An 11,288-nucleotide genomic window follows, 5' to 3' on the forward strand; every position below is an offset into this window, starting at 1 on the left:
CTCTGAATTCATTTAGAATTCTGTGCACGGAGTTAAACACTCTTGGGACATTTGCTGTGTGTCAGGCATGGCTCTGAGCACTTTACAAGCACCTTGTTCACTTTCTCAGTAACTCTAACCATCACTCCTTTAGGGTATATGTTATCTTCATTTTCCACTTGAGGAAACTGAGGCAGGGGTCATAAAATCTCACTGGTAGGAAGTGACAGAAGCAGGATTTTGAATCCAAGCCCTTAACCTTGAAGCTTTGATGCCACTTGCAGATAATCATGTTTCTAAATCTATTTGTGCCAGCGTGGACTAATCTCAAAAACATTGTGTTGAATGAAAAAAGCAAGGTGTAGACTCATTACGTCAAAATACTAGGCTGGGTGCAGCTGCTCATGCCTGTATTCCCAGTACTTTGGGAAGCAAAGACCTGAGGATCACTTAAGCCCAGGAGTTCGAGACCAGCCTGGGCAACATAGAGAGTCCGTGTATATACAAATTTTAAAAAATAGCCCGGTATGGTGACACACATCTTTGGCTCCAGCTACTCAGGAAGGTGAGGCAGGAGGATCACTTGAGGCTGGGGGGTCAAGGCTGCAGTGAGCCATGATCTTGCCACTGCACTCCAGCCTGGGTGACAGAGTGAGACACGTCTCAAATCAAACATACAAAATGCCATTACTGCAAATAAAAATCACCAAACACTCATATTTTTCTGTGGGTAAATATAAGTAAAGTAAAAGCACAAGTAAAGTAATTTTTTTAAAGGATTGGAAGATGATATCAGATTCAACAGCATTTGGCTCCAAGATGGCAGGAGGGGACTTTATAGTTTTTTGGTAAAGGTCTAAACTTTTAAGAACCAGTATATTAATATGCTACTGTGAAGTGTTTTAAAATCACCTAGAAAACCAGCCAGGCACAGTGGCTCATGCCTATAATCCCAGCACTTTGGGAGGCTGTGGTGGGTGGATCACCTGAGGTCAGGAGTTCAAGACCAGCCTGGTCAACATGGTGAAACCCTGTCTCTACTAAAAATACAAAAATTAGCCTGTGTGGTGGTGTGCACCTGTAATCCCAGCTACTTGGGAGGCTGAGGCAGGAGAATCGCTTGAACCCAGGAGGCAGAGGTTGCAGCAAGCTGATTGTACCACTGCACTCTGGCCTGGGTGGCAAGAGCGAGACTCCATCTCAATAAATAAATATTTTTTAAGAAATCACGTAGAAACAGTAACGGGTATTGTTAGGATGGTCATAATATGTTATTACTTTTTTCTTGCTTTTTTGGTATTCAACTTCAAATGCAGGAAAAAAATTGATGTTTTTCATTTTCCAAATATAATATTTGATTACAATATTGAGTAAGTCCTTCCCTTGAGAAGCTCTGTGCTGGAGGTTGGGGAAGATCTGATCATGCCTTCCTCACACTGGGCCTGACAATAGATGCTCAAAATAGTTGCATGGGGTTGTTGTAGGACTAGCAGGTTTGTATGCCCGTATGTATGCAGTAACAGACCAATTACACTGAGATAGTAGGGTTTGCAGCAGAGAAAGAGTTTAATGATTGCAGGGCACCAAGTTTGGAGATGGGAAGAGACCTTCAAATCCATCTCCCCAAGGAGTTTTGGGCTGGTTTTTTAAGGAGATTGTGGAGGGCAAAGGGCTGGATATTTGGGATTGCTGATTATCCCAGCAAGGGGCATGAAATAATTGGGATTGGAAATCGCATCCTTAGGTGAGCCAGCTCTTCATGAGGACCAGCTGAGTCAGTAGTTTTATCAGCATGCAGGACCTGGAGGAATATTTCAAAAGGAAAATTTAACATTTCATGTTCAAGTTGTTATTTATACAGCAGTTAAGGGCAGCTATAATCTAGGGTCTTTGTGACTCCGGGACAACAGGCACCAAACAGCCACGAGGAAGTAGGTTAGAGAGCAGCTGACCTCATGATGAATGCTGAGTGTGCTGAAGGCTTGGTTTATTTTCATCTTTCCCCCCTACTTCTTCCCTAATTGGTTTTATGAAGTTTATAGGGATGGTTGTAGGGTGGTTGCAGAAAACTTCCTGGGGGAGGTGATGTCCAAAGGGCTCCTAGGAGGAGTAGGGCCAAGTCGGGAGGAAGACAGAGCCTCTGGTGCAGATCCAGCTTGTATAGGCAAAACCAAAGGAGCTGGAACTGGGGAGGTCGACAGGTGGCAGCCACAAAGGACCTGGAATGGCAGGCCAAAGGGTCTTCAGCTTTGTTCTGAGGGCAGTGGAGAACCACAAAAACTCTCAGGCAGGAAAGGGGCAAAACGGGTCTGAGATTTATAATAATCCCACTGTTCCATGTTTGCAGAGAAGGGGCTGGAGAAGCCAAAATGTGAGGGTGGGAGACCCCAAGGACACATTGTTAATTTCAGGTGAGAGATGACAGGGCCACAGCCATCTCTCACTGTGCTGGGAATGTTTGGAAGGTAAAGTTGACCAGATAGACACAGTGGATGTGGGATCAGTGGAACAGGAATAAGCCCTTGATACCCCGTGGCTTGTGGTCTGGAGGCTGGTGGGGGAGGCTGATACACAGAGTGACACAGGATGGGATGGGTGCTGAGGAGGTGAGAGCCAGGACCTGAGATGCTGCAGAGGAGGCTCCTGGGAGACGACATCAGAGTGGATCTCCTTCTTCACTTGAGAAGCCTGGCAAGCAGGTGCTCCAGTGGGTGGGGACCAGTGGGGGATTTGTCATTAGGAGACCTCAGGCCGAGTTCTGGCAGTTGTGTCATCCTAGGCAGGCCACTCAGCCATGCTGACACTCTGCTTCTGAAAACAGGGCTCATCATTCCTGAGACTGGAGTTTTGGAGGATTAAGGAGGTAACACATGGCAAGTGCTTGGCACAGAGCCTGCCACTGAATGAACAGAGGATCCTGCCCCTCACTCTCCATTTCCCATCCCTCCATGCCCAGCATCTCCTGTCCCCAGCATCCCCAACCTGCCTCTCCTTCAGCCTGTATTCCTTTGACCCAGTTAGAGAGAGATGAGGAAGGAATCCACCCCATGGCTCCAACCCGCCCCCCTTCTTCTGCCCCAAAGGGAGGGATCCGAGGACTCAGGTCTGAGCCCGGATTAGCTGTGTAATCCCCAGCTTTGCCTAGGCAACCTCTTTCCTTGCCCAAGAGAAGGGGCCTGGGGCTGGCAGCCAGGACTCCTGGGCTCTGGGCCTGATACTACCCTACCTGTCTGGGCAACCTCAGACAGGGGAGAGATGCTCTTGGTGCCTCTCTTGGGAATGTCACTGACGTCCACAGTGACTGTCACATGCGCGTCAGTTGTTCTGTAGGTTTTTCTGTGCGGGGCACTGTGGGAGGGAAGAAAGGCCTAGATTCCAGTCCAGCTCCACCACTCAGCAGCTTCATGCCCACAGACAAAGGACAAAATCCCCCTGAGCCTCAGTTTTTTCATTTACAAAATGGAGTGAACACCTTGTGGGGCTGCTGTGGGGTATGTGAGAAAAATAGCTGCAAAGGAGTTTTGTGAATAGCACATTTTAGAGAGATCAGAAAGGATGATTACAGCACAAAAGAACAGAGATGGTTCCTTCCCAGGAGGACTGGAAAACAGCTGGGGAGAGCAGGCCAGAAAGGTCACTCTCATCACGAGGACCAGAGCAGAGGGTTCCAGGAAACTGAAAAAGATGAGTTCATCAGGCTTCCAAGTCCTCCTGGGAAGGCAAAGGACAGAGGGACCTCCCCAGGTCAGGGGAAAACCGAGGGAAGGGGACAGCGACACAAACGCCCTAAAGTCTAATGATGGCAGGAAGGGGTCTTGGGGGACGGGGGTGGGGTTCACAGCAGTGGCCTGGGCGTGATGACCCTGGTGAAGGACGGGGTTGCAAAGCCCTTAAATCCTGGTCCAGTGGCTGATTCCAAAGGCAGCAGGGACCATGCCAGGATTTTGGGCAGAAGCACAAAGTGCTGGACTCTCCTGAAAAGGGCTGAGAGAACTCAGCGGTGTAGGGACCAGCCCCACAGGGTCGGTGGGTTTTTCTCTCCATGTGTGGAGACGAGATGTTGTAGAAATGAAGACACAAGACAAAGAGATGAAAGAAAAGACAGCTGGGCCCAAGGGACAACTACCACCAAGATGCGGAGACCGGTAGTGGCCCCGAATGCCAGGCTGTGCTGATATTTATTGGATACAAGACAAAGGGGCAGGGTAAGGAGTGGAGTGTGAGCCATCTCCAATGATAGGTGAGGTCACGTGGGTCACGTGTCCACTGTACAGGGGGCCCCTCCCTGCCTGGCAGGCAAGGCAGAGAGAGAGAGAGAGAGAGAAAGACAGCTTATGTCATTATTTCTGCATATTAGAGACTTTTAGTACTTTCGTTAATTTTGCTACTGCTATCTAAAAGGCCTCTGGAACATGAAGGCGGACTACGAGTGTGACCACTGAAGCACAGCATCACAGGGAGACGGTTAGGCCTCCGGATAACTGCGGGCGGGAGCAGGCCCTCCACAAGAGGTGGAGGAGTCGTTTTCTCTAAACTCCCCTGGGGGAAAGGGAGACTCCCTTTCCTGGTCAGTCTCCCTTTCCCGTTCTGCTAACCAGCGGGTGTTTTTCCTTGGCACTGATGCTACTTCTAGACCACGGTCCATTTGGCAACGGGCGTCTTCCCAGACGCGGCATTACTGCTAGACCAAAGAGACCTCTAGTGGCCCTGTCTGGGCGTGACAGAGGGCTCACACTCTTGTCTTCTGGTCACTTTTATGTTCCTTCAGCTCCTATCTCTGTATGGCCTGGTTTTTTCTAGGTTATGATTGTAGAGCGAGGATTATTATAATATTGGAATAAAGAGTAATTACAACAAACTAATGATTAATGATATTCATATATAATTATATCTATGATCTATATCTAGTATAACGATTCTTATTTTATATATTTTATTATGCTGGAACAGTTCGTGCCCTGGGTCTCTTGCCTCGGCACCTGGGTGGCTTGCTGCCCACACAGCTGTGCCAGCAAAAGGATGTGCCATGCACTGACCATCTGCATCCTCTCTGCCTCACTCCAGCCTAGGACTCCGTGAGAGACCCTCCGGGGAGACCTCTGCGAACAACCCCCTGCCTTGGAGTCTGCAGTCCTTCCTCAAGCACACGGACGTCCCGGGTGGGGAAGTCCACAGTCTGGCAGGGCTCAGACTGGGCAGAATAACTGCAACGTAGTCGTGAGGATCGGGCTGTGGCCTGCCTGACTTCTCCCTCCTCCCATGATACACCGATGCATACAGCAGGTGCACACTAAACGCCAAATCCATAGAAAGTGGAACACATCAGGACCCAGCAGAAGGCGACATGCGAGTTTTGTTTACTCGTGGCATGAAAGGCTGGGAGCCAGCAGGCGTAGTCCACGAAGTGAAGCGGGCTAAGGAGGGCGCGAAAGAGCAGTGGGGACAGCCGCCACTAAATGCCAGCCGGGCAGAGGGAGGAAGGCGGGCCCTAGGCCGGCGGGACCACATCTCCCAGAAGTCCCGGCGCCAAGGCATTGGCCTCTCCGCCCTCCCCCAAGGAGGCGGGGCCGCGGGCGAAGCGGAAGGGGTGCAGCGATGCCAGTGCGCGGCGCCGGCGTCGGGAGCGTGACGTCTTTCCTGTGCGCCACCTAGCGTTTCTATCGCGCCGGTTCCTCAGCTTGAGTGCTGTGAAGGTGACAGCTTGAGGTGACCCAGCTGGCCCCCCGCGATGCTGGCAGCACGGCGGCTGCTCGGCGGGTCGCTCCCCTCGCGGGTATCTGTGCGTTTCAGCGGCGACACGGTGAGGCCCGGCCTGGCTGGGGCCAGGGGTTTTCGGGGCCCGGTGTCGCGGCCGCGCCTGTGGACGAGCAGTCCCTGGGGTCTGAAGTGGCCTCTGGAGAGCCCTTCTCCCCAGGCCAGGCGGGAAGACTCCCGCTCCGGCCTGGTTGAAGTAGGGGAACGGGTCCCATCGCGGGGCCGACTCCCTTGGCCCGCCGGCTTGCTGGCTTCCCTTGTTTCACAGTCCTCGGCCTGGCGGAAGTTTTGCAGGTTATGAAGGGCCCTTGTTTTCATTCCTTCCTTGTTACAGCCTTGTAGGGCGTGAAGGGGTCATTGCCTCATTTAGGGATGCGCACCCCCTGATTTCCTGTCCACTGCTCTGCACCCTGAAGTGGCTGAAAAGTGCTCTTACACGGATGGGAATCCCATCGCCCTTAGCTGGGGCGCTCTCCACTGGGTTGTGGGGCTCCTCATTTTCATCCTAAGTGAGCCGCTCCATCATGTGTGTGTTAGGGAGGCATTTCTTTCCCATGAGTAAACACATTTCGCCTCTTCGGCCGAGTTAGGAATATAAAAGGCCCCTGGCCTACCCGAAGCCAGGCCAGGAAAGGGCCATGCCCACACTCGGCTTGTGGGGCGGTGTGGTGCCGTGATGCAGGTGTGGGCTTCGGCCACCGACAGACCTGGGCTCAAATTCGACCTGCTGCTTTTGACTGTGAGACGTTCCATAAGTTCCTTTTGCTCCGAGCCTCAGTTTTCTCCTCTGTGAAATAGAGAAAATCGTTCCTATCAGGGTTGTTATGAGGATGAAATGGGATTTTGAATGTAAAATGCTTCCATCCAGTATCTGCTAAACAAAAATGCTTACTAATGGCCGGGTGCGGTGGCTCATGCCTGTAATCCCAGCACTTTGGGAGGCTGAGGCGGGTGGATCGCTTGAGGTCAGGAGTTCGAGACCAGCCTGGCCAATATGGTGAAACCCCGTCTCTACTAAAAATGCAAAAATTACCCTGGCGTGGTGGTGAAAGCCTGTGATCCCAGCTATCCGGAGGCTGAGGCACAAGAATCACTTGAACTTGGGAGGTGGAGGGTGCAGTGAGCTGAGATTATGCCACTGCACTCCAGCCTGGGCAACAGAGCAAGAGTCTGTCTCAAAAAAAAAAAGGTTACTAAGTGGCAGTGGTAGCTGTGATGCTATAGATGCTCCCCTAGCCCTAGCCCAGCCCCTCCTAAATAGGGAGACCCAAGATTCTGTAGCTTCTGGCCCAATCCCTCATGGCCCCAGAGCGCTGCTGGGCCTCCTGACCCTCTGTCTCCCCAGACAGCACCCAAGAAAACCTCATTTGGCTCGCTGAAGGATGAAGACCGGATCTTCAGCAACCTGTACGGCCGCCATGACTGGAGGTGAGACAGTGCCCTTCGTGTGTTGGGTCCCGGAGCAAGGCGTCCCCTTCACTGCCTTCCCTACTCTGTCCAGGCTGAAAGGTGCCCTGAGTCGAGGTGACTGGTACAAGACAAAGGAGATCCTGCTGAAGGGGCCCGATTGGATCCTGGGTGAGATCAAGACATCTGGTTTGCGGGGCCGTGGAGGCGCTGGCTTCCCCACTGGCCTCAAGTGGAGCTTCATGAATAAGCCCTCAGATGGCAGGTGTGTGTTGGGGAGTGGGGCAGATGTGGCTGTGGGAGAGACCTTAGGGGTGGCTGGGGCTTCCCTGGGCCTTTGGGCTCTTTAATTAAAAACAGCATGAATGAGGTGGGCACATGTTCCCAGGCCTTAAATGGATGGGACTTACTCTGTGGACTTCCACAGGGGAGACTTACGTAGCAGAATCAACACATGATTTTGACTCAGGTAGACTTTGTTCAAATCCTAGCTCTGCCTCCTAATCATAGAGCTTTGGGCAATTTCCTGGCCTTTGTGAATCTTAGCTTCTTTTTTGTAAATAGGTACAGTGATACCATGCAAGGATTAAAGAGATAATGTTCATACAGCTTTTGGCCTGTATGCTGATTGGCACATAAAGCAAATGATAAATGTCACCTGCTTTACCTCCTTTTGGTGGTAGAGCTTGAGGAATGCTCTTTGTCACCAAGAGCAGAATCTGGTCTCAGGGGCAGACACAAGGAGAGATGTTTGGATGAGCTGAATGAAGACCTTTCTTGTGGTTATAGCTGGCCAAAGATAGAATAGGCAGTAAGCTCCCTGTCATTTGGTGGTGAGCAAGCAGAGCCCCTGGGACATGTTGGGAGGGCAGTGAAGGATTGGCTGTCTGAGGAGACATCTTTGAGGCCTCCCTGGGTGGAGTGGGGTAGCATGGAGTTGAAGACCCAGCCCTGGTGGCCCTGTAGCCTCTCTGACCTGTGGGCCCCTGCAGGCCCAAGTATCTGGTGGTGAACGCAGACGAGGGGGAGCCAGGCACCTGCAAGGACCGGGAGATCATACGCCATGATCCTCACAAGCTGGTGGAAGGCTGCCTGGTTGGGGGCCGGGCCATGGGCGCCCGCGCCGCCTATATCTACATCCGAGGGGAATTCTACAATGAGGCCTCCAATCTGCAGGTGGGCAGGGAGAGACGTGGGCAGATGAGAAGGTGCTCAGTGTGCACTTACACACCCCTCACCCAGCACAGTTGTTCTGAGGTGTTAGCACCTGGTCTCTCAATGGTTGAACTGGGGGAGTGGTGGCCAGTCTTGCATGCATCCCTAATGGGACTTGGCTCCCAAAGCCACCTTCCAGGGCTCCTAATGCTGCTGGTATGATTTTTTTTTTTTTTTGCTTCAAAAATAATAGTATTTATTATAACAACAGGTAGCAAGAAGAACATAAGTGGAACTATGTGTTTAGCAAGAGAGCTGAATAATTATGAATATAAATAATTCCTATTTGGAGAAAATACATTATGTTCATTGCTTGGAACTATGAATAATACTTATATCTGTAGGAAATACAGAAAAATAAAATAGGTTAAGGCAATAAGGATATAGGCAATTACATTTTTATTTTAATTTTATAAAGACTTTTATTTTTCCTTACAAACTGGGGTAGTTAGGAGACCTGATAATAGCTACTTCACTTTTATTTTCCTGGCAGCAAAGCAGCTTACTTACGTGTTCCTTCTTGCATATCTGTTGCAGATTATAGTCAAGTTTTCCAATTTGTTTTACTAAGTTAGCAAAATTTTTTATACCAGGAGCATTAGGAGCCTCACCATAGGAGGCCTTCAAGGGCTTCATGACTCCTGAAGTTATAGGCTGACTGCTGGGCTGGGGGTCGGCTGGGAAAGTCACACCTTTGTCCTGCAGGTGGCCATCCGAGAGGCCTATGAGGCAGGTCTGATTGGCAAGAATGCCTGTGGCTCTGGCTATGATTTTGACGTGTTTGTGGTGCGCGGGGCTGGGGCCTACATCTGTGGAGAGGAGACAGCGCTCATCGAGTCCATTGAGGGCAAGCAGGGCAAGCCCCGCCTGAAGCCCCCCTTCCCTGCAGACGTGGGTAAGGCCTGGCGTAACCCTGGGTCAGACTGTGTCCTGTGACACCCGGGATCTGGCTAGGTTCCCTTCGAATTGTTCTTATGGATTTCTGAGTGCCTTCCCGGCTGGGGTCAGATAAAGAGTAGGCTGGCAACAATACACAGGCTCCCCCAGGGCTGCCTGCAGTCCCTCCTCCTGCCTCGGTCCCCCCACACCCATGCTGCTCTGTGGCTCCACCTTCACAGTGCCTGTTCTGAGGCTAAGGGCATGGTGGTGAACAAGGCAATGAGGCATCTCTGGAGTTTGGGGTCCAGCAGGGATAAGAATGATAACGGGATATTAGAGCAGGGGTTCTGCCATGGGAGCAAGACCCTGGGACACACCTCCCTGCCAGGAAACTTGCCCCACCCACTAGCAGCCACCAGTTGTCTTCCCATTTCCCTGAAGGAGTGTTTGGCTGCCCCACAACTGTGGCCAACGTGGAGACAGTGGCAGTGTCCCCCACCATCTGCCGCCGTGGGGGCACCTGGTTTGCTGGCTTTGGCAGAGAGCGCAACTCAGGCACCAAACTATTCAACATCTCTGGCCATGTCAACCAACCTTGCACTGTGGAGGAGGAGATGTCTGTGCCCTTGAAAGAACTGATTGAGAAGCATGCTGGTAAGGCCTGGGGCCAGCCAGGATGTGGGTGGACAGGTGTCCATGAAGAGAGCCTAAGCGGGAGGGCTCAGGAGACGGGGCTGGGTCTAGGGGCTGACTAAGGGCCTGGGGTCAGGACTAGGCAGGTGTGCCGGCCCCAGCCCTGACCATGCATCCCTTTGGGGACTGACTTGGGGCCCCAGGGGGTGTCACGGGCGGCTGGGACAACCTCCTTGCTGTGATTCCTGGCGGCTCGTCTACCCCACTGATCCCCAAGTCTGTGTGTGAGACGGTGCTGATGGACTTCGACGCGCTGGTGCAGGCACAGACAGGCTTGGGCACAGCTGCGGTGATCGTCATGGACCGCTCGGTAAGGGTTCACACACCAGCCCCGGTCCCTGCCCTCCTGGTTGCTGTCTTCCTCCCTGGGCCTCCCAGAAAACCCTCTTGCCAGCACTCAGGTCTTAGTTCCTGCAGCCTGAGGTAAAGCAAGGTGGAAGAGGAGGGAGGAAGGCCGCTCTGAGGAGAATACCCCAGAGTCTGGGCAGCACAGGGGGCCCAGGGAGGCTGGAGGAGGCCAGAATGCTGGGTGGGCTGGGAAGAGCTTCTGGAACTGGGGGAGGGGCTGTCACTAGGGGGTTGAGGCCCAGGCTTCTGTCTGGCCGTGGGTGCCTGCTGATTGCCCCTTGTCACCCAGACGGACATCGTGAAAGCCATCGCCCGCCTCATTGAGTTCTATAAGCACGAGAGCTGTGGCCAGTGCACCCCATGCCGCGAGGGTGAGCAGCGGGCAGGCTGGGGGTTTGCTTGCCGTGGCTTCACTTAACCTCCACCCCACCATGTGGCCTGCACCCCTCAAGCACCATCCCACATCCTGGCTGGGGAGATCATCAGGCCCTCTCTTGTGGCTGTGGCTGCAGGTGTGGACTGGATGAACAAGGTGATGGCTCGTTTCGTGAGGGGGGACGCCCAGCCGGCCGAGATTGACTCCCTGTGGGAGATCAGCAAGCAGATAGAAGGCCACACCATTTGTGCTCTGGGTGACGGGGCTGCCTGGCCTGTGCAGGTATTCACCGCCCTTCTGCGTAGCGCGGAGGGTGGGTGGCATCAAGGGCCCAGGGTGTTGGGGGATTTTTGGACTCTGTTTCACACAGTCCCCCCACCGACCCCAGGGTCTGATCCGCCACTTTCGGCCGGAGCTTGAGGAACGGATGCAGCGGTTTGCCCAGCAGCATCAGGCCCGGCAGGCTGCCTCTTAGCCCACCACCCTGGCCTGCTGTCCTGTGTCTGTCCGTCTGGAATGCTGGACAATAAAGCGAGTGCTGCCCACCCTCCCGCTGCAGCTGCTGTGACTGTGCTCTTTACCCTTTACCCAGCACCGGATCCTCAAGGGTGGGAGGGGAGAACAGGGCCCAGTCTGG

The 11,288-nt window shown here is 52.9% G+C and overlaps 1 protein-coding gene and 1 pseudogene across 1 annotated transcript; one reads left to right on the forward strand and one right to left on the reverse strand.

Moving 5' to 3' along the window:
- Positions 1-1,128: 1,128 nt before the first annotated feature.
- LOC110741170 lies at positions 1,129-5,570 on the reverse strand (annotated as a pseudogene).
- On the forward strand, positions 5,555-11,209 carry NDUFV1 (NADH:ubiquinone oxidoreductase core subunit V1). The gene is made up of 10 exons (XM_021925479.2): positions 5,555-5,779; positions 7,079-7,161; positions 7,235-7,405; positions 8,133-8,316; positions 9,061-9,250; positions 9,676-9,888; positions 10,071-10,237; positions 10,565-10,646; positions 10,788-10,933; positions 11,040-11,209. The coding sequence occupies exons 1-10, from the start codon at positions 5,708-5,710 to the stop codon at positions 11,124-11,126; spliced, it is 1,395 nt and encodes a 464-aa protein (XP_021781171.2). The 5' UTR covers positions 5,555-5,707; the 3' UTR covers positions 11,127-11,209.
- The last annotated feature ends 79 nt before the right edge of the window (positions 11,210-11,288 follow it).

This window comes from Papio anubis, chromosome 12, assembly GCF_008728515.1.
Source record: "Papio anubis isolate 15944 chromosome 12, Panubis1.0, whole genome shotgun sequence".
NCBI classification, from domain to species: domain Eukaryota; kingdom Metazoa; phylum Chordata; class Mammalia; order Primates; family Cercopithecidae; genus Papio; species Papio anubis.

What these genes read in the sequence shown, in the direction of transcription:
- NDUFV1 (XM_021925479.2), top strand. Translation starts at nt 5,708, where the DNA reads ATGCTGGCAGCACGGCGGCTGCTCGGCGGGTCGCTCCCCTCGCGGGTA. An exon ending in AATAAGCCCTCAGATGGCAG is followed by an intron (nt 7,406 to 8,132) that starts GTGTGTGTTGGG and finishes GGGCCCCTGCAG; the next exon opens with GCCCAAGTATCTGGTGGTGA. An exon ending in CCCCTTCCCTGCAGACGTGG is followed by an intron (nt 9,251 to 9,675) that starts GTAAGGCCTGGC and finishes ATTTCCCTGAAG; the next exon opens with GAGTGTTTGGCTGCCCCACA.